Source organism: Aspergillus stella-maris (assembly GCF_047715825.1).
Source record: "Aspergillus stella-maris strain CBS 113639 unplaced genomic scaffold BDV14scaffold_54, whole genome shotgun sequence".
NCBI lineage: Eukaryota > Fungi > Ascomycota > Eurotiomycetes > Eurotiales > Aspergillaceae > Aspergillus > Aspergillus stella-maris.
The window spans coordinates 175,260-200,267 of record NW_027396848.1 but is presented as its reverse complement, the minus strand read 5'-3'; the positions used below and the strand labels follow the sequence as shown (position 1 = coordinate 200,267).

Below are 25,008 nucleotides of genomic sequence, written 5' to 3'. Positions count from 1 at the left end.
TTACCGAGTTCTGGACGACATTTTTTTCTTATATTGACGGCAGAATCACTCCGCCTCTCCTTTGAGCTTCGCGCCGTCTCGCGACCGCGGCCCAGATTCGATCATCTTCCTGCTGCACCATCAACATCAGGTCAATTCAGATTTGAACCACCCATATCTCTGATTTAGAGAGCGACGTGCTTGCAAGGCGCTTTCCAGCCTTCATCTACCGCCATGTCTCTGGACCGCGATGAGACGCGGTCTCTGGCCGAAAGCCTGCCGGACGCTGACGCCCCTACCAAGCAGTCCTACCGGTCATTCAAGTCAGTACAGATGAGGCTTCCAGCTTCCATAAAAGCTGACCAAGATTTATGACCACAGGAAGAAGTTCGCCAAACTCAAGATTCAGTTTGAGCTTCGAATGAAGGAGAGTGAGGCTCTAATTCGCGAGCAACTGCGCATCGAGGATCTGTCAAAGAGAATCCAGGAGCAAAACGAGTTCGTCTCTTGACCTTGGTTTATTTCTCTATCCATCATTGACCTCAATCTAGTCAACTCTTGGAGGTCCTCCTAGAGTTCAATGACTCGGTACATATCGCTCCCAGGCTCCGATACGACCTAGTCCTCCCCGTGGATGAAGATACTCAACCAACCTCGGAAGGACAGCCGTCTTACGATGACCCTACATCAGCCACTTCGCTTTTGAGGAACGCAAAGGACAATCTGGCCAACGGAAATATAACGGCCGAGTCATACGAAAAAGTCGAGGAAGGAGTCAAGCGCGGCAGCGCGTTTGCACCTCTATCGCGATACTCCGATTTGATGCGGGTGCCTCACTCTGGCCCTGCCCCTGAGGATCAAGAACCTTCGAATCCCCAGGACGGGCTCAGCAGTAACAATCTTGGTTTCTTGACCCCAGAACACGAAACGGAATATTATTTGGCCACGGACGCTAGGCTAGGGGACATGTCGGCCGCCGTTCAATTGACCCGCGTGCCTGAAAAGCCGTCATTACTTGAACGAGAACGAGAACATGCTCTACGAAGCCCCGTCTCGGTTCACCATTGGTTGCGCAAGAATCACCCGAATGTCTTCTTGCAGGACAACGAGAACGCATCCGAGAAATCAGCATCACGGCCGTCTAACTTGCGCACATCTAAGCGGGCACCAGCGGCATCTCGCAAGGATGAGGACACTCACGACGAGGACAGCGTGATGATGGAATCTGGGCCCGCATCTGGTGCCTCCAAAGCCAAACGGAAGCGCGACGAAGAGACTACTCCTCGGGGTAAAGCCGGCGGCGGTCGCTCGAGTCGCAAGAAGAAGGATGACAGTGGCTCGACCTCCAAGCGCCCGAGCAAGCGCTCCTCTGGCGTGGGCGCGTGATTTACGCCCAATATCATTATTCCAACGTGTATTTTTATCGCATTTTATCCTTTGATCATCCTCCCCGAGCATCGTCATTATTGATTCATGTAGATTCTTTGCTTTCTGCTTCCTTCTGAACCATGAATATGAATACATTTCTGGCATCTGGCTTGAGTTTCGCGTCATTTGCCATTCTTCTATATGACTTCTCCATGTTTCATTCCTCCGCCCAAAACATCATAGAGAGACCAGCGCACTCGATCCTCGCAGAAGAGTAAAAATCAGCATCGACGGGAGAGAATCACTAACGAGACTAATAGCTACTATCTCTACATTGTACCTATAGATCATGACAACATAATCAAGCACTGAAAATGATGTTGCCCTGGGCCAGCTTTTGTGCCGAAGGCGGTAAGTTTGTCCTGTTTGTCTGGAAGCCAAAAGCCTTTCTAGAGCTTCAAACCGCCGACGCAACAACCTTTTTGCATTAAAAAGCTCGGCAAATCGACTTGCACGCAGCTTATTCTACAGATATACTCTGCCTATAATAATGGCGATCACGATTCTGCCGCCAGTGGCGGACGATGTCGACCCGACATACCCGAACTCCGATTTTGACGAGATGTCCGTCGACTCCGACGGCGGCGTTGAGCTCACACCCGGGAAGCCATCAAGACCGACGAAGCGGCCTCGCTTAATAGAAGGGACAGATATTGGGACGGGGATAATCACACCTGGAGAAGTTGTCACAGATGATCCGCAATGGATGAGGTTCGCCTATACTAATCCTCTTAACTTTCTCTTTCTTGTCTGCGGGCTAACACCGTTTTTTCTTATAGAGGACATGGAACATACATAAACCCGCTTTCAACATCCATCATCGCTACAGTCGCCGGTACCGTTCAGAAAACAAACAAACTTCTCTCCGTTCAGCCCCTTCGAGCCCGTTACACGCCTGAAATTGGCGATCTGGTCGTCGGGCGCATAGTCGAGGTCCAGTCTAGACGGTGGAAGGTCGATGTCGCAGCTCCTTTACTTGCGTCGCTACCACTTTCTGCAATCAACTTACCTGGTGGTATCTTGCGCCGGCGAACGAGTGCAGACGAACTGCAGATTCGAACATTCTTTAGTGAGGGCGATTTGCTTGTTGCGGAGGTACAGACGGTGCACCAGGACGGTGCGGCCTCGCTTCACACTCGATCGCTTAAGTATGGAAAGCTTCGCAATGGAGTTTTCCTAGCTGTGGCTGGGGCAGGCGGCAGCGGGGCGTCTAGCTCGTCGACAAAGGGAGGGCTTGGGTCTGGATCAGCTACAGGTGTGGTTCGGTCGCGCAGACAAATGTTTACGATCCCGACTGCCAATGGTGGCGGCGATGTAGATATTGTGTTGGGTGTCAATGGGTATATCTGGATATCAAAACATGCAGAGGGTACAGAGGCTGCGTCGTCAACCACAGAGAGCGTATCGATTACACGAATGGAGGAGATGGTTTCGAACTCGGTCTACTCAAGCCAGAACGATGAGATCTCACCTGCTACCAGACGGGAGATTTCACGTCTGTCTCAGTGCATTAGGGTACTTGTTCAAGGCGGCCTTCGTGTAGATGAAGAGACCGTGATGGCGGCATACGATGCTAGTTTGCAAGTTGATCTAGAGCAAGGCGATGAGGACATTGACGAAGATGGACGGCAACAAGAGGGACGGGAATACCTGGAAGGGGTTCAAGCAAAGAGGATCATACAATTAGCAACAGCACGGCAGTAAGCTGAATGTCAAAAACATGATACCCTTGACTTATAGTCAATCTTGCGATGATGAATAATTTCTTGAAGCTCATTTGGGCGGCGATAAGGACCCCGCATCACGTGGAGATAACCACCGCCATGATTGGTGCCTGAGGGTCGCACTATCCTATGCATTCATGCAGGTTTTTGAGATTTTCAAGGCATGAGAAAGTGCATCCTAGTAAAAAAGTAGTCCAGTCTAGTATCAGTTACCTGATAATACTGTCAAGGTCATAGCGAATACTAAAGACGACTGCGGCAGGTGCACATCGCATAAAGAAGATTTACGGCATCGACGTCATCGTTAGGACAGGGCTATTAATATTATTTGGACAAGGTTTCCGACCCTTCTTCCACACTGCATTTGAGTCAGTCTTCTGATTCAATCATCCCTCTTCTTTTTCTTCCTCTCAACTTCTTCGTCCTTCCATTTCTCTACCTTTCCTTCCAACCCCTTCGTGGAAAGACGCCGCTGCTGCTGCTGAGATAACATATCAGTCTCACCTCTCAGATCTATCATGTCATTCGTCTCTCAAACATCCACTCATTTTTCCACACACTCGATACCGTACGAATAGTTGGGCCCGATAGCTGCCTATTCACCTACACCTCGACCACCCACTTCTGCCTGAACCGCGCCATTCCGCGGAGAGCAACAGGCACAGCTTTTTATACAATTACTGTCTGTATAGAAATCTATACCTAGACTAGACACCAGCCAATATGCCGGACCTTCGTCGCCAAGTTTTGGAGAGCGGCAAGACTATCTCTCGCAAGGCTGCCTCGAGGGAGTCAGGCTCAGGCCGGACCTCGCGCAACAACTCGGCTCAGAACTCGCCCAAGTCGTCGCGAAATGCGAGCAGACAGGCTTCAGATGATGAGGACGCTGGTAATCTCAGTGACGATACTGCCATCAGGTTAGTTCTCCTCATATTGACTTATTTCTCACGGAAGATACTGACACACCACTAGTCTAGGCTCCTTTGACGACCTCGAAAATGCCGATGTTGAGGATGAAAATACAGACTGGGCTGGCGAACTCTCGCAGGTCATCGAAGAGATTTTGGATCGCAAACGCAGTAGCGTACAGGGCCGTGAAGAATCATACGCTGCATTTTGTCGCCTCTCAAAGTTCCACAATGTAGTGGACTACATTAGACGCCGCGTCCCTGACCTTCTAGCTGCCTTTGGGCGAAGTGTCAAATTGGAGACTAGTGTTCGTGAGACTACACTTGCGCTGCGCGCTCTGGAGCTGCTTGCAATCACTGCTGGAGACTACACCATCTTTGAGAACGCGGAGCCTTTACTCACCCGTTCCATTCGCGACTCAACCTCCGTCACAATCAAGGCCGCAGCAATTCACTGTCTAGGGACATGCACCATGTTTGGAGGCGCAGGAGATGACGGCATCCAAGATCAAATGACATTTCTCCTAGACATCGTCGCCTCGGACGGTCAGTCCATCGACGCCCAAGACGACTTTACCTGCGTCAGAGCAGCCCTGCAAGAATGGGGCTTCATGGCCACCGAAATTGAAGACCTCGAGAGCGAAAGCGAAGACTCCATTCAAATTTTCATGGATCAACTCACAAGTAACGACTCTGCCGTACAAGTTGCCGCAGGCGAGAACATCGCACTCCTCTACGAAAAGAGCTACACGCCACAAGAAGATGACGATGACGAAGACGAGGAAGACGATACCAACGGCAACGCTGACAGCGACTCCGAAGAAGAAACATTCAGCACAGGGCCAAAGCTCATAAAGCGCTACAACGCCTACCACAACACTCCCGAACTCGAGCGCCAACTCCAATCCCTCGCAACTGTACATACAAAACGCATCAGCAAACGCGACAAGAAGAGTCTACATACAAATTTCGCATCCATTCGCACAACTGTCGCGAACCCGCGCCGCGGACCAATGTACAACACCGCCATCGACCAAGATACAAATAAGCACTACGGCAGCAAATTGACCGTCAAGATCGGCCGTCAAGGCGTCATGCACATTGATCGCTGGTGGAAATGGATCCGTCTCAACTCGTTGCGCCGTGTCCTGCAGGGTGGATTCGCAGTACATTACTTCCAGGGCAATAAGGCCGTCCTGGATAGTCTGCCTGTTGTCATGGTGCGCATGCAGACGGGTGATCGCAATGCGCCGAAGAAGGCAGCGAAGATGAGGAGGGATCGGAGGTGGGCTATGCAGGAACACTCTGATGAGGACTAGGCCTCCATTTTTTGTCTTTTCTTTGCTTCGAACTTCTCTTCGTTAGGATATAATACCTTGCTTGCTTCTGCTAGTTCTACATCCATTAGAACCCCGGGCTAGAGTTGGTTGTCTGGTCTGGACCATACATAGCACCTGCTTACTTTCTGCAACATAATTACCTTCTGAGCATTTTGCTTTTCTTCGCCATTCTATGTTGACAGTGATATCTTGGATGCATAAATTTACTACCTAGTTTTGTTTAAATTATCATGGTGGCATTACGTCCCTATCTATGTAAATATGTATTTTTTGTCCACAGAGCAAGTATATCAGACTATCGCTGGTACAGCTATATATTTCTAGCACCACGACGAAAAAACCGGAGATCTCATAAATCGGATAGCTGGTTTGCGTGCTTAATAGAATCATTTATCGTCTTTCCTAGCCTATATAAGTAGCAACAACATCGTATCGTTACGTATATCCGTCACCTCTATAACCGTCTTCCTGTACCACTCTCCCATGAGCCATTTCCCACTCTTCTCTTCAACTTGATCCCCAACACCTCATCTACAACGTCAATCTAGACTCTAGACTTCCACTCTCACTTGAGAAAGACTAAGTCTCAAAAACATCCTTCAACCCCGTCCACCCCTTACTCCTCTCATCCCAATACCCGTCCTTACCCCCCTTCAACCGCCAAACATTCTCGCCGTCAGGACCCTCCTCAACAACAGAGAACCATCTCGGCTCCCAGCTCTGCCCTGCATCTTCCATGTCCCTTCGTCTTGCGCGCTGCGCCTCCTCAAGCCTAACTTTAACTTCCTCAGCCTGATCGACGTCTCCGTCTTCCAGCGCGCGCTGGTCAGGTCGAAGTCGCGAGTCTGTAACAGGGATTTTCTTATTTTCAATGGATGTTATTTCATTAAGTGAGGCAGCGAATATAGTGAGGCCGTAGTGCTTTGGCGCGTTGGAGACGAGCGGGCCGGCTGTCCAGATCTTGGTGTTATTGGGTGTTAGTGTGAGTTGGGAAGTCCAATTTCCGGAGAGACCGAGGGACGTTTCGCGGCCGGAGGCGTCGAGGAGTTTAGTGGTTACTTCTTCCGAGCGGCCCGAGAACATCCCTCCTGCTTTGAATGTTGAGATTGAGCGGGATCCGGTCGTTTCGTTGAGAACTGTCATTTCGCCGACTGGCTCGACGTATTTTTCGCCTGCGATGATGTTGCGGAGGAACGAGGTTGCGGGGGACCAGGAGAAGTGCTCATTTGTCGAGTGTAGTGTTATTCGCAGTTTGCCCTCCGTGACAATTTCAGCGGACTTGCCCCAGAATTTTTGGGATGGGCGGGGCGATTGCGTGAGACTCCAGTCTTTGCTATCTGCTTGGTAGGCGAGTTGCACAGGGCGATGCGAGACCTTTTCGGACACGAAGCGGAATCCTAAATCTTCACGGACGAGCTCAAAGGTTTCACCAAGCATGGGGTTGAATGGTTTGCGGATGGCGCGCTCGCGAACGCGGCTGCTTGACAAGGAAGAGAGGGCAAAGGCCGTTATATATAGGAGGCGTTCATTGGCGTCGCTGACTTGGGCGGCCTTGTCCAGCAACGTAGAGTACTCCATTACTTCTGCTGCGCGTTGGAGCATCGAAAGAGGCTCATTGGAGGATACGGGCATGGAGATCTGCGAAAGATCTTTGCCGACGTTCTTGCGAAGGAAGCCGATCAAGCTGGGCGGCATCACTGTTGGCGCGGTGATGTTGTCTCGGCGCGACACTTTGTCGAGCGGCAGCGGAGTAAGGGTTTTCGGCTTCGCTGGGAATAACGGAGATGCCTGGTCATGGTCGGCACCGGTACCTGTAGGCTCTGAAGCATCGTCGTCGCTATCGGATGGCGCATCGTCGACAGTATTGTCTCGAGGGGCATCCGCTACTGAAACCTCGTCGTCACTGTCACCCTTAATGGTGAGGAGTTGAGAGTCGGCAGCATCAACAGCGTCAAAGAACTCCTCCGACCTGTCGGATTCGAAACTCTTTCGCGGCTGAACAGTAAGCTCAGGCGGGTGACGACGCTGCTGGCTCTCGGTAATTAGAATGCCGAACTCGCTAACGACACGGTCCAGATCGTGCAAAAGGGCCATGAGGCTCTCATGCGTCTCGCTAGCAGGTTCTGCGCTCGCCATTCCGAACGGCTTCTTATCGAGCGAGGTATCGCTCGGGGCGGACAGCTTGGACGACGGGTTTGAAGCCTTACGTTTCCAGAATGAGCGCCTCTCTTCCCCATTGATCCCCTCCGGATGGGGGGAGGGTGATCGCCCGGACCGTCCACGGGACGGAGGAGGCCCAGGACTCATGTACTTGGGATCCGTATCCTTGGCCAGTCGTCGGACAGTGTCACGGGAACCCGAGAGTCGGCTGACCAACTCGGCGACCTGCGACCACTCGCGCTCTTCAGCAGCATTGATCTGACGCTGGGCTGGTGACTGAAATGCTGTGCCCGGATGTAAGTGTCTCGGGGAGTGACTGCCTGATTCATCTGCATTCTTGGAAGATGATGCCTTTTCTAGCACTTCCTTCCACGATGAGAACTCAGAGTCATTGCGGGCACGGAGGTGCCAGACCTCAGTACCAGAGTCAATAGAAATCTCGCGAGACTTCTCATTGCAAGCTACTGCAGCTAGACCCAGCGGAATCGATCCACGGAGTGTAGCAGAATTAGGATCGTGAAAGTACGAAAGCGTAGAAGTCGTAAAGTCAAGAGAGAAGAACCGCCGAGCCCATCCCTGATGACGCTTACGGCGACGCTTTAGTAGAAGACCGGTGTGTATTTTCGTCGCTGCATTGCCTTCGCCCTGAATTTGGATCTGCGGCGGCATCTTGTTCATGAGGCTGTTACCCCGCCGTCTGCGCGACGATACAGAGTCGGTCTCTCCCCCAGCAGTCGAATGAGGGGTAGGAATCGACTGCGGAGGCTGAGAAGTCGGATAGGTCAGAAGAACAAGCGTCAAAGTCTTCGATATCTGCTTCGAAAACGTATTATCAAAGACCAGCGCATAGTTCCCGCCCTCGCCGGACGGCACATCGTAGGTCCCCTTAATGATCTTGTCCGCCTCACATTTACCGACCCATCGAATCTGCTTTAAGCCCATGGCCGTCAACTTGTCGGTGACCGAGGCCGCAGTATTCTGCCGCGAGCTAGAGCCGCCATTCGCGAGGTTCTCGCTCGAATCGTTACTTGGGGAATCCGAAGACAGATTGGGTGTGCTGGGAACGCCGGACTGGCCGGGATGCTTGAAAATGCCGAAATTGACAGACTTCTTGTGCGGCTGGATGCTCCAGGAGATAGTATGTTCGGATTTGACCGAGACCCAGCGGACAAAATAGGACTGCGAAAGATCAAGAGATGGTCAGCTCGTGTTTCTGTCTGTGCCTCCTGATCGCGATTGTGTCATACCTTGCTATGGACCTCTAGCTCTTCCATGGCCGCCATGGCTGCACTAGCGAGCAACAATAAAGTCGCCGAACGAAAGCAAAAAGACCGATGACGGCGGGAAGCTCTGACTCAACCGCGCGACTGACGTGAAGTGGGGGATCAGGAGGGGAAAGGGACAAAGTCGGTGCCTGGACGGGTGGAGCGGTTTCACGAGAGCATTGACAGCACGGGCCGAGTGGAGGAGATAAGTATGCAAGATCAATTGCAGGGGAGAGATCGGATGAAAGAAAGGAAGTTCAAGGACGAGAGGAAAGGGAGGGAAGAAGAAGACCTGTCATCTTGGGCATGTCATTGTCCCGTTAATGCGGAGAGCCCAGAAGTGAGCCTTGTGGGACTGGAGCCTCCGAGGCGCACCGAGGAACTTGTCATCAGGGATCACATGGCCCTACCAGGAACCGGATCACTCGGCTGCGTTGGAAATATATTAATATGACGCATTTGTATTCTTCTTAAAGTGCCCTGCATGCTCTGTATTTAATATAAAACCCCGGTCCCGGCAAAAAATGTGGAAAATATTACACAGTATAGAAGAAGTAATGCTAGAATAACAATAGAACCGACTACCCAATTCCCAATCCTCAGCGTCGTCTTGCGCTCTGTTGCATGTTGGTGAACAACAGCTTGAAGCCGTTACACAATGCCCCCATGTCAGGGTAGGGGTGGCGCTGCAGCTCGTAGCCCTGAGGAATCACCTTTACTGGCCAGCTTTGCCCTTGTGCGTGCGTACCGGCCTTGAAGCAAAGGAAGAAGTATCCCGCGTGCTTAGGATCAATACAGAATGCGTACGCCGACCGCCGGGGGTTGGCTGTTGTATAGGTGTTGAGCCATTCATCTAGAAACGTTAGTACCGAAGAAAAATAAATGTGAAGAGCAAGGGATGCGGGGACATACGAGTGGCATCTCTGCTGCCTTCTTGGTATTTCTCATGCAGCATCATCTCGTCCACCTTCTTGGCCATGGCCTTGACGTGGTTGAAGATTAGGTCGTCCAAATCACTGTACGTGAAACGTCCACCAACCTTCAACGTGCGCCCGACAGAGAACTCATTCTCCTTGTCCAACTCCAAGACGTCAATATGTTGGAAGATACCATCGGCGACCTTCCAGGTAACTGCCAGATGATCGGGACCCTTTGAAGACGGTCTGATAACAACATCGCCGCGACTCTGCGACCCGAGGAACTCTATCGCCTGCGTGGAGTTGAACGGGCGGAACAGCGGATGCTTGATGACACGCATCGTGCGCCCGCCACTCTGCGTCTTGGCTTCGAGCGCTTCTCGGTCTTGGTCTTCCTGGCGATGATCCCATTCGCCCGCATGCATCCGGTCGGCGTTGGGTCTTGAAGGCCGACTGACTTGTTCTTCGCGTAGCGATACATTGGCAGTGAAACTCTTGCGGTTCAAGAACATCACCTTGGCCGGTACCGTCTGATGGAGTGAGTATAGGGCTCGCACCGGAACATCATAACGATCAGTCATCTCTGACTCTCCGGCAAGTGCATCGACGCCGCAGTCCAGCTTGCCCTCAATATGGTCGTCACTGATGCGCTTGATCGAGATCGGAACCACCATGCCCTCTGCAAGCGTCTCCGCTGTTTCACCAGTGAGCATGGTGAAGATATCGTCTGTGCTCATGTAATCGAATTGCTTTCGCAGCTCTTCGTAAGTTTGTTGAAGTTCCGCGCGGATGGTTTCGAGCGTGGCGCGCTTGCGCTGGTTGAGGTTCTTCTCTAGTTGCTCTGCATACTCCTCAAGAATCAAGTCGTTCACACGATCTTGAGCGTCTTCGCGTAGCAGTTTGCGCACAATGGCGGCAGGGCCATTCTCTTGCGTTTCTCCCTGGATATCCTCTTCATCCAGCTCCAAAGCATCTGCTGCCATCTTACGAGCAATATCGTAGTCTTCGGGATGAACTCGAGTATTGTCGAGGGGATCCGCATCCGCGTCGGCACTTTCGAAATCGATGTAGAGGAAACTGGCAGAGTTGTTCCATACCTTGACTCCCATAGCGGGGTATTGCTTGCCCACTCCAAGCAGGTCCTGTCGGTTGCCGACTACACCACCAGACATATTCACAATCTTGAGAAGATGTGCTGCCTTACGTGGTCCCAATCCGCAGACATAAGGGAGAAGGTTGGCTGTTGCAGTATCCGAAATAGCCTCATTGATGTCAACTCCGACCAGGTTGACCATGTCGACCAACGCAGTTTCAAGCTGTTTGAGCAGAAGCTCTTGCGTCACCAGTTGCTGGCCTGGCTTGAACTGGATTGAGACGATGTCTCGGCCCAAAGAAGCGTATTCCTTCAGGGGACTTTGCAAGTACTTGGCGAGCGCAACACAGTAATGTGTGAGAGGTGCGAAGCTGGGATGATCCTTCTTCGCGCGCTCACTGTTCTGATAAAGCCGCGCAACTTCATCGTTAACAATCATCACCTCCAAACGATCACTGACCTCATCGTCACGGTCATCTGTGTAGAGCGCACCGCGCAAGTCCCTTGAATCGACAACCTCAGTCATCAACTTGTAAAGTCGTCGGGTCTCTGGTGTCATACCAGACACACCGATAACATCCGGGCGACGACGATTTACAAGCTCGACCAGAGCATCCACGTCCTTGCCATCGGCAATACCGCGATCCTTGTCACCTACAGATAAGTCGACAAACTTGCCGTTTTCAAGAACACGCCCGTCTTCCTCGATATAAGCCCAGTGAATTGGATCCCGCCCGACTGTACCGGCACCTGTCGACAAGGTCAAGACACGAGGCACTGTACCGAGAACCATTCCCTTGGGCTTGTATGGGGCTTGATCCAAGCGCTGAGAAAATGCCTCCCGGCACTCCTTAGCGACGTGATTCTCACACTCTTGACGAATGTTTTCCTTGACGCTGCGGTTGATGACGCGCTCCAACTTACCCAAAGCCAGGTCGACGACCTCCCGACGCATGCGGTTCCAGGAGTCTGCTAGTTCACTGTAGTTGTCGGATTCGATGTTGGGGTACAACCGTTTTCTGAAGCTCTCAAAGTTCTCGAAGCGCACCTTCACCTCGATGAGTCCTTCCTCTTCCGCCTTGAGCATACGGAGGAAGAGCTCCGGACTGCGAGCAATATCGCTGAGCTGTTGATCCCTGAGGTACTTGAACTCATAGTACGGGTGTTGTTCATCAATTCGCCGCAGACCCTTTTCGGTGCGGAAGCAGTCAACAGCACCATTCATGTAGTATGCTTGGCGGATGGCTTTGCGCATCTTGGGGCTCATCACAATCTCCTCTGCAAACATGGCATTGGCGGCCTTGGTAACTTGAGATGAGTTGTTGAAGTCATTGTCGACGAGTCCATCCGCCATCTCCTCGGGACGCTCAGAAGGATCTTCTGTGTATTGACGACGGCCCTCTTTCAGGACGTTTCGGGCAAACCCATCTGCTGTAATACCGAACCCGCGCACCATGGCATAGGCCTTGCTGTTGCGGACGCGGTCGAAAAAGTTCCTCGTGAGCGCCTTTCGCCTTTGAGTTTCTCCAACGTCACCGTTCGTGAGGGTTAAGTCCTTGATTTGCGAGGCGTACTCGAAGTGGATATAATCTTGAATGTCTTGCAGCTCCTCCATGGTAGTGGCTATGGGTAGCATCTCTTCGACAATTGGGTCGTTGACCGAGAAGACCGACTGGATGTTGTCATAGGTCTTTTGTATCGTGTTGCGCTTCTCGACCAAAGCCTTGAACTTCAGGTCGTGATCAAAGATATCCCACAGATCTGTCATGTTGAGTAGCTTTTCGGCTTTGATCGTATACTGAAAACCTGCATCATCTGCTGATGCCCCATCTGTAGGAACTTTGACTGTATGAATCATGTAGTCTTTGCGGTGTTGGAAGATGAACGGTACTTCCCAGTCATCAGTGACGAGGAACTCGAGCACCTTGGCAACTGAGCGCTGGAATGGCTCGCGCAGCTCTGGTTCTAGACGCTTCTTCAGAAGCATCAGGTTGGCAATCCAGGCGGCCTCTTCGCGGAACTGATCCTCGGTCAAGACGACGTTGCGGTAGGGTTTGCGAGCGATTTGATGCCGTTCTGGTTCATCGATCATCCGAATCTCGTTATCCTCCTCTGTCAGCATTTTTTCGGCGAGCTGTGAAGGCTCAAAGACATCCTTCAGGTTCAGGTGCTTTTCGATATCCTCTTCCTGTTCTTCTTCCTCTTCCTCCATAGCAAGAGCAAAGTAGTATTCTTGTCCGTCTCCGAAAGCAGCGCGCATATCGTCAAGAGCGTTCTCGTCGAGGCCAGTGGTGTCCGTGGTACCAAAACCAAGCGACTTTCTGGGACGTGCGACCTCCAAATCCTCTCGGTCCTGCTGTAGCTCATCGTCCGAGAATACATCCTCTTCGATGAAATCGTCCATCTCGTCGCCGGGGTGCCTTCGGTGGGTCATCCTGCCGTAGCCCGTTGCGGCTTCGTCTTCCTCGTCGGAGTTGAACATATCATCGATGCCTTGAGTCGCTTGCCGTGAATCGCCCTTGTGACCGCGCTTTAGACGCTTGAATTTTGACTGTTCTTGGTTAGTGATTCAGTCGAGCAGACGAGAGAGGTATATCTCAGAAGTCATACATCGGCTGCAGATGCGGATTGAGTTGGGTGAAGCTCGCCAATAAGTTCAAGATCTTCCTCATCCAGGTGCTCATCTTCACGTTCTCGCGCTTCGCGTCTTCGCTTTCGTTTCTCACGTCGGCGTTGTGCCCGATCCTCATCCTCCTCGTCCTCGTCAACGATGAATCCTTCCCGCACCTAAAAGACCTCAAATTAGTATACTTGGCAAAGCGCTAAGTGGCATAGCGTCGTAAATCCCTTCACTTACAGCGGCGACTGCGTCTTCATCATCATCCTCGTCTTCATCCTCTTCACTTGAATCGTAGTGCTTGCCACTTCTATCAACGCGCTCGCCGCCTTCACCGTAGTCATCGACAAGCTCCTCCTCATTCTCCTCATCGTCCAGGAGGGCTTCACCCTCAACAAAGTCTCTGGCGCTCATCGTTTTGTCGGACTTGCGGATGAAAGAGGGAGCTTGCGGTGATACAACGAAGGGATCGCACGAAGAGCGAAGTGAGAGGTATTTGTACCCCGAGCAGGAGCAGGCAACAGCGATCCCGTGACACCAGATTGAGGGGAAATGCGCGTAGTGAGAAATCTGGAGGATGCTCAAAGAACGACTACTGACTCCGGACTGGAAGGCTGGTTGGCCGGAGTCTTTTCTGGCTGCTGGGTGGCTCGGTATTCTCACCGCCTTCGCCGTGGCACTGGGAGCTCTGTGGCTGGTGCGCGTGCTTATCACGTGCAGCGTTCCTATCTCTATCAGAGGCTCTAGACCTCTTTGACTTCAGTCGGAAACTGGCTGTAATGATTGCCGCTAACCTGCAGTTCTTTGATAGGGTTGGGCTGCGTATGCGCCCAAATCTGACTGATAACCACCTTTGACTGCTCACCTTTGACTGAAAGAAAGATGTGTTCTTTGATCTTTTTTCGTGGTTCTAGCCAGGAACCGAATGCAGCAGTCGAATTGTCTAGCAATAGTCCTCTGTAATCTCAATTATTCTCGCTCGCTATGCCTATTCCTGCCAATTTGCCTCTATTCCAGCCAATATTTGGCCAATAAATGGGCGTAGAGCCGGTGGCACTGGCGCCTGTGTTTCCTCCATCTCCGCCCGAGCTCCACCATCCACACTCTTAGGACGTCCCAAGCCCGCCCATCCACGTCCCATCGACGCGGATATTCCTCACATCTCCCGGTCGCCGATTTCGTTTCATTTATTCCTCACTTGGAGCTGTTCTCAAGCTGTGCCGATCTCCACTTGGCCGCTCTTCAGAACAACTTTAAGAGATTATCTGACACCGGCTGTCGCAGCTGGGTCCAGGGGAGCACCCCACCTCGCTGGCTTGGTCTCGCGGCGCTTGTCTGCATCTCAGCGCCCAACGAACAATCCACCTCGCCGGTTCCTGATTTAGCTATTCCTTAGCTGACGGGCGACCGCAGCGAACTGTGCAGCTTCTTTTCCGGCGTCAGTCTTCTCGTCGAAAGTCCTGTCTTCTTCTTCGTCTTCCCACCTCAAGCCGGCCCCTCCTCCCGCAGTTGACGCTTAGCCGCCGCAGCCATGGCCGACCAATTTAAAGCACGAACTCTAAAGCGCAAAAACGTCAAGGGTCTTGCCCTGAACGCTGCTCCTAAGCCCGAGTCGAAGCCGTCCGAGGGCGATGCTCAAATCCCCGGCGCCGTCGGCAACAGCGAGAGCACCCGCACTGATACACTGGAAATTGGGTTGGAGTTCAGGTTGGATCTTCGCAGCGAGGATTTGGTCACACTCAAGGAACTGGGTGCTGGCAATGGAGGAACAGTTTCAAAGGTTATGCACGCCTCGACCAAGGTCGTCATGGCTCGTAAGGTAGGGAAATTGCCGTTCTGTGGGTCGTGGACTTTATTGACTGTGCTAGATTATCCGCGTCGACGCCAAAGAGAAAGTGAGGAAGCAGATTTTGCGAGAACTTCAAGTCGGTCACGATTGCAATTCACCGAACATTGTCACATTCTATGGAGCTTTCCAGAATGAAGCCAGAGACATTGTGCTGTGCATGGAGTACATGGACTGTGGGTATGTATTCACGCCACGAAATATTGTGCTTGGGGTATCAAGCTAACAGTTGGCCTTAGGTCGCTTGATCGCATCTCCAAAGACTTTGGACCGATCCGAGTTGATGTACTGGGTAAGATCACGGAGTCCGTTTTGGCGGGCTTGGTGTATCTTTACGAAGCCCACCGTATCATGCACCGTGATATCAAACCATCCAACGTTCTCGTAAACTCCCGCGGTAACATCAAGTTGTGCGATTTCGGTGTCGCTACAGAGACAGTCAACTCGATTGCAGACACATTCGTTGGTACCTCGACCTACATGGCTCCTGAACGTATCCAGGGCGGTGCCTATACTGTCCGCTCGGATGTTTGGAGTGTGGGTTTGACGGTCATGGAGTTGGCTGTCGGGCGTTTCCCCTTCGATGCGTCGGACTCTGCTGCCGGAGATCGTGCCAGCGCCGGGCCCATGGGTATCCTGGATCTTTTGCAGCAAATTGTTCATGAGCCTGCTCCTAAGCTCCCCAGAAGCGATGCTTTCCCACCTGTCCTACACGAGTTCGTCGCAAAGTGTCTGTTGAAAAAGTCTGAAGAGCGGCCGACACCGCTTGAGCTATATGTTCGTATCCCCGCTGTATATGGTCCTTTTTTACCTGTATTCTTACCTGCTAACGCATATCACAGGAAAAAGACGCATTCCTCCAAGCCGCCAAACGAACCCCTGTCGACCTTCAGGAATGGGCAATCAGCATGATGGAGCGTCACAACCGAAAGTCTTACCTGGCACCTCCGGCGCCCAAGTCGCTCAAGGAAAGCAAGGAGTCCTCTTCGCCCGCCAAAACACCTTCCCCTGTGCATGCTCAGCGACATACAGCCAGCAAGTCCTCGCGCTCAGGACATGGCGAGATCCCTCTCAACGTAGTCCAAGACGTACCGGCACCCCACTACCGTCAACATGTACCCACAAACTCCGGGCATTACCCCTCGCGCTCGACGCACACCCCGCCCTCACTGGAGCATCTGTCTCTTGAGTCGAAGCAGGAAGAGCACCGACAAACCCGTCGCCCCTCTCGAACCCCTGAACAGGGCTCCAGCCTGGCCCCAATGCGTCCTCCTATCGGATCTCGCTCAGCCAGCTCACATAACACGAACTCGCGTATGCCCCTGCAGAGTACGGCTTTACCTTTCCGCGCTGCTCCTTCGCCTGCCAATGGACTTCCACCTTCGAGTTCAGGGAGCTGGCAACGACGTGGCGACCACATGGCGGGTCAAGTATAAACCAGGCATGGCACACGATCATTTTCGCGTTCCGCAACAAAATAGTCGACGGGCCATTGTGTTTCTGATGATTCTTGCATCGGTTGGGCGTACTCGTTCTTTGGCCATCCCCGCTTCCTTCATCCCACCTGTAACTTTCCTTGTCTTCATTCTTTTAGTTCCTTTCTTTTCTCATAATTGTGCTGCCTGGGAAATTCTCCCATCATGATTCGAAGATCCTGAGCAATTCTCATGTTTTTCTTTTTTGTATCTCGAGGCTGGTACTCTTGCATTTGTCTTATCTGGATTGGCATCTTCAAAATCACGTTGGCCCCTCTGCGAATTTAACCAGCGAAGAAATGTACGTCATTGCAATCTACTCTCATACGCTGCGCCTGCACTGGACATGCTTATCACGTGCCATATCAAAGTGAATATCCCAGCTCTTCTCAACAGTGAACCTCGCATCCCGAACATTCCATTTTATGCCAGTCAAATATGAACCATACAGAGATGGAAAGAATTACGCTAAAGTAACGCCTAGTAGACCTTACCATCACCACTTTTGATCATGTCACTCGCCACTTCTAGATAGGTTCACTTCAGACCATTCACATTGACATTGAATATGGAAACACTGCGACCTTCCCTTCCGATAAATTACTAAAATATTTCCCTCCAATCTCCTCGCCTTCTCGCCCTTTCTGAACTCCCCAAGACTCTTTCCCTCCTCTCCAACACTCGTTTGTTCTCGAACATGATTGTCCCTAACCTTCTCAAGCACCATCTGGTGCTCACCTTGCTGTTTTCTTCCGTTTTTGCTGCAACATCCACCCAGGCCGCTGATGTTGTTAAAGATGCGCCTCCCTCTGAGACCTCTCCTACGGCCCCTACATGCCCAAAAACTGTTGAGAATTGTAATCGATGGTACACTGCCAAAAAAGATGACAACTGTGACGGAATAACGCGTTCATTCGGGATCTTCCTGGACGACTTCTACAAGTGGAATCCTTCGTTGAAGAAGAACTGTGACATCAACTTCTGGGCCGAATATGCTTACTGTGTTGCCGTTGGAAAGGCTCCCTAGCCTGCTCCTCCTTCGATCAACACGGGCCCTATCAGCACCACAAAGACAACCAAGACCACGAGCGAGAGCAGTACCAGTTCTTCTGGATCTAACACTTCCAGCTCTGGGGAGTCGATTACTATAACTTCGAGTTCTGGCAGCAGCACTCGGCCCACTGCCACCCCTTCAGGTAGCACCTTGATCGTTTCATCCAGTAGCAGCGTCCCTGTCATTCCCACCACTGGCTCGGCCACCGGCACTTACACGATCATCAACCCTATTACGTCCTTCACTCCCACTCCTCGGCCCTCGCCTACAGATGACACTTGGCCACCTACGCATACGCAACCTGGACAGCCGGACGCCTGCTACAAGTGGCATCATGTTCAGCGCGGAGACACCTGTGGCTCGATCCAAGCGCGCTATGCCGCTTGGTTGTCGCTCGAGGAGCTGTGCGTCATTATCAAGTTACTTTAATGACACGAGACAACTACTAACGGTCATGCTAGACTTGAATGGAACCCCAGCCTCGCTGCAGATTGCAATTACCCCTTCCTGGGATGGTGGGTATGCGTTGCTTCACGACGGGACCAGGTGTCCTACGACTACCCCACACAGAACTCAACACAACTCGTATTGCCGGAGCCTACAAGTTATAATGCAACAATACTTCCAACAGACTTACCCACGTTCGTCCCTTCGCCGACCCAAAGCGGACTGGCTCCTAGCTGTCAGGCATACTATCAGGCCGAAAACGTACATCCCCACCAATCACTTCAAGCCCAGTTCTATACTTAACCACGATTACTTAGAACGACAACTGCACGACAATCATCGAACAGTATTATTATCTCACCGAGGACCTCCTCCACGACTGGAACCCCGCGCTAGAAGATGATTGCTCCGGCCTCCGTGACCAATTTTACTACTGCGTCGACGCTTTCCCGCTAGACGAAGCACCTATGCCACCAACCGTGACTACCGCGCCATCCCCCATTGCCAACGGTACAGCGAAGGACTGCACTAAATGATACAAGCCAGGCGACTTTGGGACATGTCCACTTCTAGCTCTGCGATTCGGCACTTTTGATGTCAAGGACTTTATCGCTTGGAATTCAGCTGTTGGGAAGAATTGTGAGAAGATTATGGTACGTATAATTTCTTCTTCATCCACCCATCTCCCGATGCAACTTGGAATATATCTAACGTAAATATTCATAGCCGGACACATGGTACTGCGTCGGCATCAGAGACACTCCCACAACACGCACAGAACCCTTCCCGACAGTTTTACCAAAATCGCTATACCCACGCCAACCTAACATCATAAAGACATGTACATTCTTCTGGCCTGTCGAACTGTAAGCATTTACCCTCTACCCTTAGCACCCTATCTAGACTAACCATCCTTTGTCCAATTAGCGGCGAAACATGCGAAGCGCCTCCTCAAACGGAATCTCCCTCTCCCTCTTTATACTCTGGAACCCCGACATCGTCAACGAAGCAGGCGAATGCAAGAACCTGATTCCGAGTTACGAGGTTTGTGTTGAGGCGCCTGTGCCGAGCTCAAGTCCGAATCTTATCGGTTCGGGTTCGATCATACCTAGTTCGACTCCTCTGGATGCGGACTTGCCTGGTTCAACTAGTCTAATTTCGAGACCGAGCTTTGGTCATTCCCCGTCTAGGTTCACTTCGTTGCCTAGGCCGACGTTGAGGCGGACGGAAATGCCTACGGTCACGGAGACGCCTGCTCCTTCTCGTTAGGGATGATACTCTGTCATTTAAGTTGAACGGGGATGTATTCAGAGAGCGTTTTCGTCGACCATGTCCAAAAGCAGTAGTAACGATCCACGAGACTAATACTAAATTCTGCACTTGTGACGTACTAGTTAGAAGAGTCAATACTGCTGTTGATGATCATTTATTCCACTCTATTAAACCAATTATGGAAGATTGTTCTAGATATCTCCAAAGTAAACAAAACTCCCAAAGCCCAGCACACGCCCGCTCAATCCAACTGCCAAACCAAACCAAACCAAGAATACCTTCCAATGAAACTAAAGCCCCGCAATCCTCCTAAAAACCACATTCGGAATAATCCTCCCGTTCCCCTGAACCCCCTCCCCAGACAGCGGCCTCCCATCCCCCCTCGCCAAATCCGTCAAGAATTTCCCCAGGTGCTCTGTCGGGGAATCACTCTTCGTCAACACATTTCGCATCAGCGGCCCGAAAAACGCATGCATTGAGCGCGCTTTAAGACTTTGCTGTTCGGGACGCGCGAGGCGGGCTTTTAGTGTTGGCGGGTCGTTTGATGTGTCTACGTATGCGGGGCGGACGTTGAATGGTTTGAGACTCGGGGATTTCTTTTGTATTTCGAGGAGGGCGGATTCGGTTTCGCCTTTTACGCGGCCGAAGAGGGGGGTTATGAAGTTTGGTGATTGAGTTGCCTTCAATGTCTCGTATTAGATTGGTTCTTGTGGTAGGAAGTAGGGGGGATGGGACGTACACCTTCGCCAGAAACGTAAACGAAGTTAAACGAGTCTGATAGTGTGGAGAATGCCTCTGCTGCAGCGAGCGGGTAATCCTTTGTGATCTTGATGTACTCTCTGTAGTATATTGTTAGAGAGGACCCATACTATGCGTCTGGAGAAAAGAATATCTTACTCCTTCCCAACCAACGTCTGCGAAATGCCCTGCGCCCAAATGCACCCGTCGGCGCCCTTCAACTTCTCCAGTAGGTCAGGCGGGTACTCATTGAAATTCTTGTGCTGGATAACCGTGACATTCTCTTTATTTTCTGCGGCGGGAACAGGACTGCGACTGAGGATGTACAGCGCTGAGATCTCGCCTTTGGGAAGGCTAAGGATGTGGTTTAGGGCTGCGGAGCCAACGACGCCTGTTGCGCCTGTGAGGATGAGGCGCATCTTGGTCGGATTGTTATGTAGTGCTGATGTATATCAATAGTGATGAAGGTGAAGTTGAAGAATGTTCGGGCTCGGAGGGATTTATAGGTGCGCGCTCAGTGCTGATCTGTTGATCGCGGAATGCACAGTGGAACTTTATAGTCTGGAGGATCAGACCGGATTGCTGACCGGAGCTAGCAGAGTCACCAAATGTGATAAGTCCGAACGGTGGGCTTGGCATCAGCCATTCACCCTCAGCTGCCAGCCATCTTTCTTCTTGTCCACGGTAGCCCAGCTGAGGCTTGACAGTAACTCCGGACTCCGGTTGGGAGGCTTTGACAACCGGAGATCAACGGCTTTTAAGTATTCTGTCTGTCAGCCTCGTGGTTTGATGCTTGGTTTGAAGGTTCTTCCACTTTCCAACGGGATTGGCACAATCGAAGGCCCGACACCGGTTTGGCCCTGTACTGATCATCTAGATCTAAAGGAGCTAGATTAATCAGGCACCCACTATGTGACCTTTGGTGGAAACAAAGATGTTGTATTTGATTGCTGCACCCTGCAAAGCTTGGGGTTTCTGGCATTGAGGTTGAAGTTGAACCTCGCAACAACTCCCTTTTCAATAAAAGTCACCAGACACGAACCAGCACCGCGCAGACACGACTAATTCGTGCCAAGTGAGCGATTGAACTGAAATGCCCATAACGAACGGGAAGATTTATCATGTCGCCAGGCTACTGGTCCGTCGGAGGCTATATGGGGTCGAATACGAGGTGTTTTGATGAGATCCCCGGCGGCCAAGGAGGCGCGAGGCTCTCCAAGGCCTTAACGGATAAGCGCTGTTGAGGATACGAGATTATAAAGAGAATGAAGTTGGTTGAGTCCTGGGATGAATTGGACCTCAAGCCAACATCGCACCTTCCTTGTGCTCCAGCTTGCAGTCCAGTATGATGAAAATTCTTTTGATCTTCGGTCGGTTGGCGGCCTCCGCTCTTGCCCTTGAGCCGCGAATTGTGACGCACCCGCTTTTTGACATCAAACCCAAGAATAGCAGAGCGGGACGTCTCGTCGACATCAGGGCGAATGCCACTTTACACGCCGAAACAAGCTTTGACGGCCTGACTTTGCTCCCGCGGCAATCGACATGCCCTAGCGGATATTGTAAGTCACTCGAAATTTATCTGACAGATAAGGTCTAACAGGCGGTTTAGATCGGTGCTCCGAAGGTGACTGCTGCGAGAATCACCAAAACTGTACCACGGATGGCTGTTGCGACAAACCGGATATCGAGTGCGGCGCCGACGGCTGCTACAACCCCGACGAAGAAGTATGCTGTCATGCTCGCGGTACCCACTGTTCGATTGGATACGAGTGCATGCCTTCATCGGGGTGTTGCCGATCGGGCTATCAAGAATGTGGTCTTGATAGTTGTTATGACCCGGACGAAGAAGTTTGCTGCCCCGATGAAGAGGGAACCTGCGACAAAGGCTACACATGCGTACCTGACGGATGCTGCCGCGAAGGATATAAGGAATGTGGCGCAGACAAGTGCTATGACCCTGAGGATCAGATCTGCTGCCAGTCTGGGGACAGCGCGTGGTCGTGTTCGGCTGGCGAGCGATGTTGCTCAGCTTCTCAGAGCTGCTATGACCCTGATACTGAGATATGCTGCGACGTTGGGACGTGCGATGAGGCTGGAAGCTGCTGTGAGAATGAGTGCTGTGATGAGGATGAACGATGTGGTGGTGATGGGTACTGCACAGCGACGAGAACGACAACGAGATCCTCGACTTCAACAGTCACTGAAAATGACAGCGTGTCAACCGACTCTGATACTGGTCAGTCCGGCTATGATACCGAAGAAATTGTCACGACCGATTCGTCTGGCGAGGTTGCTACCATAACTATTCCGGTATTAGTAACCCCGACAGATGCCGCCGCAAAGGACCTGGTCGTCATGTGGCAGCTCAGCCTCCCATTTGCGCTAATTTGGAGGCTCATTTAATTTAGTTTATGTTCAAGGCAATCCCAGCATAACAAGAGCCCATTCAATGCACAATTACCTCCACGGACCAGCGAACTAGAGCCCCTCCCACTCATTCTTAAGAATCCCATGTCCCGGCCAACCGGGCCTCAAAGTCACACTGCTCTCTTCCCCTTCAAAAAGCTCATCCCAGCTCAGGTTCGCGATGCTCAAATTCTGAAAGTAATTATGTGCCTCTCGTCCCTCCACCCTTCCATGGTGAAACCCCCGAATCTGAGGTTCAACCACATCTTTCAGCAACGCCTGCGCTTTCTCCTTCTCCTCCTGCTCATCCGGCCTAACCCCCCTCAATCCCCAATAGTAATCAGGCATGCAAGCAATGACCGTTCCATCGATAGCTGACTGCCGGTCAACAATGAAGAAAGGGAACTCAACCCAGTCAGGACTTTCTCTATACGGCAGTGTCGAAAAATAGATATCCCAAATGGTGTCTTCGATCTTCCCGTCTTCGGGCCCTTTCGTCCACGGCGCAAAGCAGCAGACCTTTGGGATGTCCGAGTTATCCTCGAATTTCCCGGGCGTTCCGATCTCCGCTTCAAGAGCCTCGTGCTGCTCTCTGCTGAAGGAGGAAGTGGAGTAAAAGAGCGAAATCGCGTTCATATATCTGGTAATCGGTTTCCAGGGTTTCGACGTCGGATAAAATGGCTTTTCATATGGGACAAGAAGTTCAAAGTCATCCGCTACTTCTTGAATTTTCTGCTCCATTATAGTATTGGCAATACTGTGGGAGCGACGGCTGTCCGCACAGCAATTATATCGGGCGGGGAGGTAAGGCCGGTTAAGGGCGTCATTGAGCACAGTCTGAAGACTGTTTCTGGCAATGAAGAGAGGGCCATCTCTGTTTCGGTAGACTGTGATGAAGGGCTTTTCTGTGTCGAGTCCTTGGACGAGGAAGTGCATGATGTCGTTCGCGCCTTTCTGAATTGGATGAGCATACGCCTGCCATAGGCGGAGGATATCCTGGCGCGTGGGAGAGCGACCCTGGTCACATTCAACAAGGTTGACAGATGAAGGCGGTTCCTTATTTTCATCGCCGGCTTTCCACTTTTCCAAGTTGGTTCTCTTTTTTTCCTCGCTGTCGTCTTTGTCATTTGCCGCACGGAACTCATCTGCAGCCTGCTGGAGTGTCGACCGCAGCTTCTCTAACTCTTCAGCTGTGGCCTTATCGAGGAGGAAGATATTCAGACCAGAATCGGGCGAGGGAAGAGAATCCGAGATCGACTTCGCATTTCCATCTTGCTCATGGCTAGTGTCAATGGTTTTTTCGGAGAAAACAAACGCATCAGGGTTATGCAGCACCAATCCATGTTCAGCAGTCAGGTCGCAGGGTCTCAACCTCGCAGGAACAGTGAGCTCAAGGTTCTGCAATTCATCAAGCGAAATCGCATCTTCCTGATCGCTCTCTGTGCGGCGTGCGACGACCTTCACTACTCCATGGTCCGAACTGGATACCTCGACGGAAACCAGGATGAAAGACGGAACCGAACTCTCCCCATTGCGGTGATCACCGTTCGTCTGGCGTCTTGTTAGTCCATCAGCGACGATAAGATTCGGCCAGCCCGCGCCGGACGTGCCGATCGCGAGGCTGTAAAGGGTGTTCTGGCTGTCTGCGATCTGGTACCCAACCTCGTGCGGCTGAGATGCAGACTGCAAATCCGTCGCAGAGGGTTGCCATGGTACTATCCGGATTCCATTGAGCGGCGGACTCTGCTGAAGATTATCCACAGTTTGCTGAATCTCGCCATCAGGCCAGTCCGTCAAAAACACGACCAGCAGGGATTTCTCCGTATTTGAAGGTCTTAGAGGGCACGACAATGATTTAGAGTGCTGCATGTTTAACTTCCGATGGAGATAATTGATACTCGATTGGTTTTGGTGAGAGGTCAACGCGCAGTCAAATAGCCATGCCGTCATGCTGCCTAGCCGAACACAGCCCCCATGCCCGCCGATCAGAACCCTTCGCAAGATCAAGAATCAAACGGAGCACTGTGATTGGTTGGTTATGGCGAACATCGACAGAGCGCAGTATGCTGCGGTTTTTGGGCATGATAGACAGCAATCACAAGTACAGTGACGTGGGTCAAGGCAGAAAGATACTCAACTCGGCCCCTTGCTGCGCTGGACACTCTTCTCTGTCCCAACCATAGCACTCGATTCGAAGAACCAGAGTTGATCGTCATGAACGTCCAACCGTTGACAGAGTTGAGATTTGAGACTCTGCCCTAGGAAGATAGCCCAGTGCACAGTCAGACTCTGCACCCCTGCAAGAAGCTTGTGCAACTTCATTAACAAGTCTCCGACCA

At 51.7% G+C, this 25,008-nt stretch overlaps 9 protein-coding genes across 9 annotated transcripts; 5 read left to right on the top strand and 4 right to left on the bottom strand.

Moving 5' to 3' along the window:
- Window positions 1–213: 213 nt before the first annotated feature.
- BDV14DRAFT_191761 (IEC3 subunit of the Ino80 complex, chromatin re-modelling-domain-containing protein) lies at window positions 214–3,111 on the top strand (the record flags this gene model as incomplete). The annotated part of the gene is made up of 5 exons (XM_073771532.1): window positions 214–302; window positions 361–477; window positions 531–1,361; window positions 1,879–2,118; window positions 2,187–3,111. The coding sequence occupies 5 exons, from the start codon at window positions 214–216 to the stop codon at window positions 3,109–3,111; spliced, it is 2,202 nt and encodes a 733-aa protein (XP_073625199.1).
- A 375-nt stretch (window positions 3,112–3,486) lies between these two features.
- Window positions 3,487–5,484, top strand: BDV14DRAFT_110989 (IFRD domain-containing protein). Its single transcript, XM_073765679.1, has 2 exons — window positions 3,487–4,048; window positions 4,104–5,484. The coding sequence occupies exons 1-2, from the start codon at window positions 3,855–3,857 to the stop codon at window positions 5,356–5,358; spliced, it is 1,449 nt and encodes a 482-aa protein (XP_073625198.1). The 5' UTR covers window positions 3,487–3,854; the 3' UTR covers window positions 5,359–5,484.
- A 394-nt stretch (window positions 5,485–5,878) lies between these two features.
- On the bottom strand, window positions 5,879–8,918 carry BDV14DRAFT_110981 (oxysterol-binding protein related protein OSH3). Its single transcript, XM_073765678.1, has 2 exons — window positions 8,787–8,918; window positions 5,879–8,718 (listed from the first exon to the last, which is right to left on the bottom strand). The coding sequence occupies exons 1-2, from the start codon at window positions 8,820–8,822 to the stop codon at window positions 5,959–5,961; spliced, it is 2,796 nt and encodes a 931-aa protein (XP_073625197.1). The 5' UTR covers window positions 8,823–8,918; the 3' UTR covers window positions 5,879–5,958.
- A 331-nt stretch (window positions 8,919–9,249) lies between these two features.
- spt6 (chromatin-remodeling histone chaperone SPT6) lies at window positions 9,250–14,033 on the bottom strand. Its single transcript, XM_073769662.1, has 4 exons — window positions 13,672–14,033; window positions 13,425–13,601; window positions 9,717–13,365; window positions 9,250–9,657 (listed from the first exon to the last, which is right to left on the bottom strand). Exons 1-4 carry the CDS (start codon window positions 13,843–13,845, stop codon window positions 9,404–9,406), a joined length of 4,254 nt encoding a protein of 1,417 aa, XP_073625196.1. The 5' UTR covers window positions 13,846–14,033; the 3' UTR covers window positions 9,250–9,403.
- A 423-nt stretch (window positions 14,034–14,456) lies between these two features.
- On the top strand, window positions 14,457–17,288 carry ste7 (MAP kinase kinase Ste7). The gene is made up of 4 exons (XM_073769661.1): window positions 14,457–15,250; window positions 15,300–15,457; window positions 15,517–16,054; window positions 16,120–17,288. The coding sequence occupies exons 1-4, from the start codon at window positions 14,963–14,965 to the stop codon at window positions 16,711–16,713; spliced, it is 1,578 nt and encodes a 525-aa protein (XP_073625195.1). The 5' UTR covers window positions 14,457–14,962; the 3' UTR covers window positions 16,714–17,288.
- A 161-nt stretch (window positions 17,289–17,449) lies between these two features.
- On the top strand, window positions 17,450–19,283 carry BDV14DRAFT_203051 (uncharacterized protein; the record flags this gene model as incomplete). The annotated part of the gene is made up of 7 exons (XM_073774195.1): window positions 17,450–17,761; window positions 17,834–18,210; window positions 18,268–18,514; window positions 18,571–18,763; window positions 18,800–18,906; window positions 18,980–19,119; window positions 19,181–19,283. The coding sequence occupies 7 exons, from the start codon at window positions 17,450–17,452 to the stop codon at window positions 19,281–19,283; spliced, it is 1,479 nt and encodes a 492-aa protein (XP_073625194.1).
- A 532-nt stretch (window positions 19,284–19,815) lies between these two features.
- On the bottom strand, window positions 19,816–20,682 carry BDV14DRAFT_191755 (putative nucleoside-diphosphate-sugar epimerases; the record flags this gene model as incomplete). The annotated part of the gene is made up of 3 exons (XM_073771531.1): window positions 19,816–20,205; window positions 20,265–20,364; window positions 20,423–20,682. The coding sequence occupies 3 exons, from the start codon at window positions 20,680–20,682 to the stop codon at window positions 19,816–19,818; spliced, it is 750 nt and encodes a 249-aa protein (XP_073625193.1).
- A 702-nt stretch (window positions 20,683–21,384) lies between these two features.
- BDV14DRAFT_110918 (uncharacterized protein) lies at window positions 21,385–22,704 on the top strand. Its single transcript, XM_073765673.1, has 2 exons — window positions 21,385–21,822; window positions 21,873–22,704. The coding sequence occupies exons 1-2, from the start codon at window positions 21,609–21,611 to the stop codon at window positions 22,664–22,666; spliced, it is 1,008 nt and encodes a 335-aa protein (XP_073625192.1). The 5' UTR covers window positions 21,385–21,608; the 3' UTR covers window positions 22,667–22,704.
- Window positions 22,705–22,741: 37 nt separating this feature from the next.
- On the bottom strand, window positions 22,742–24,538 carry BDV14DRAFT_203048 (uncharacterized protein; the record flags this gene model as incomplete). Its single annotated transcript, XM_073774194.1, has 1 exon — window positions 22,742–24,538. One exon carries the CDS (start codon window positions 24,536–24,538, stop codon window positions 22,742–22,744), a length of 1,797 nt encoding a protein of 598 aa, XP_073625191.1.
- Window positions 24,539–25,008: the final 470 nt, after the last annotated feature.

Coding starts and splice junctions, on each gene's coding strand:
- BDV14DRAFT_110989 (XM_073765679.1), top strand. CDS start 3,855: ATGCCGGACCTTCGTCGCCAAGTTTTGGAGAGCGGCAAGACTATCTCT. Junction 4,049..4,103: donor AGTGACGATACTGCCATCAG/GTTAGTTCTCCT, acceptor ACACACCACTAG/TCTAGGCTCCTTTGACGACC.
- BDV14DRAFT_110981 (XM_073765678.1), bottom strand. CDS start 8,822: ATGGCGGCCATGGAAGAGCTAGAGGTCCATAGCAAG. Junction 8,719..8,786: donor AGCTAGAGGTCCATAGCAAG/GTATGACACAAT, acceptor GATCTTTCGCAG/TCCTATTTTGTCCGCTGGGT.
- spt6 (XM_073769662.1), bottom strand. CDS start 13,845: ATGAGCGCCAGAGACTTTGTTGAGGGTGAAGCCCTCCTGGACGATGAG. Junction 13,602..13,671: donor ATGAAGACGCAGTCGCCGCT/GTAAGTGAAGGG, acceptor GAGGTCTTTTAG/GTGCGGGAAGGATTCATCGT. Junction 13,366..13,424: donor AATCCGCATCTGCAGCCGAT/GTATGACTTCTG, acceptor AACCAAGAACAG/TCAAAATTCAAGCGTCTAAA.
- ste7 (XM_073769661.1), top strand. CDS start 14,963: ATGGCCGACCAATTTAAAGCACGAACTCTAAAGCGCAAAAACGTCAAG. Junction 15,251..15,299: donor AGGTCGTCATGGCTCGTAAG/GTAGGGAAATTG, acceptor TGACTGTGCTAG/ATTATCCGCGTCGACGCCAA. Junction 16,055..16,119: donor CGACACCGCTTGAGCTATAT/GTTCGTATCCCC, acceptor CGCATATCACAG/GAAAAAGACGCATTCCTCCA.
- BDV14DRAFT_110918 (XM_073765673.1), top strand. CDS start 21,609: ATGATGAAAATTCTTTTGATCTTCGGTCGGTTGGCGGCCTCCGCTCTT. Junction 21,823..21,872: donor GACATGCCCTAGCGGATATT/GTAAGTCACTCG, acceptor CAGGCGGTTTAG/ATCGGTGCTCCGAAGGTGAC.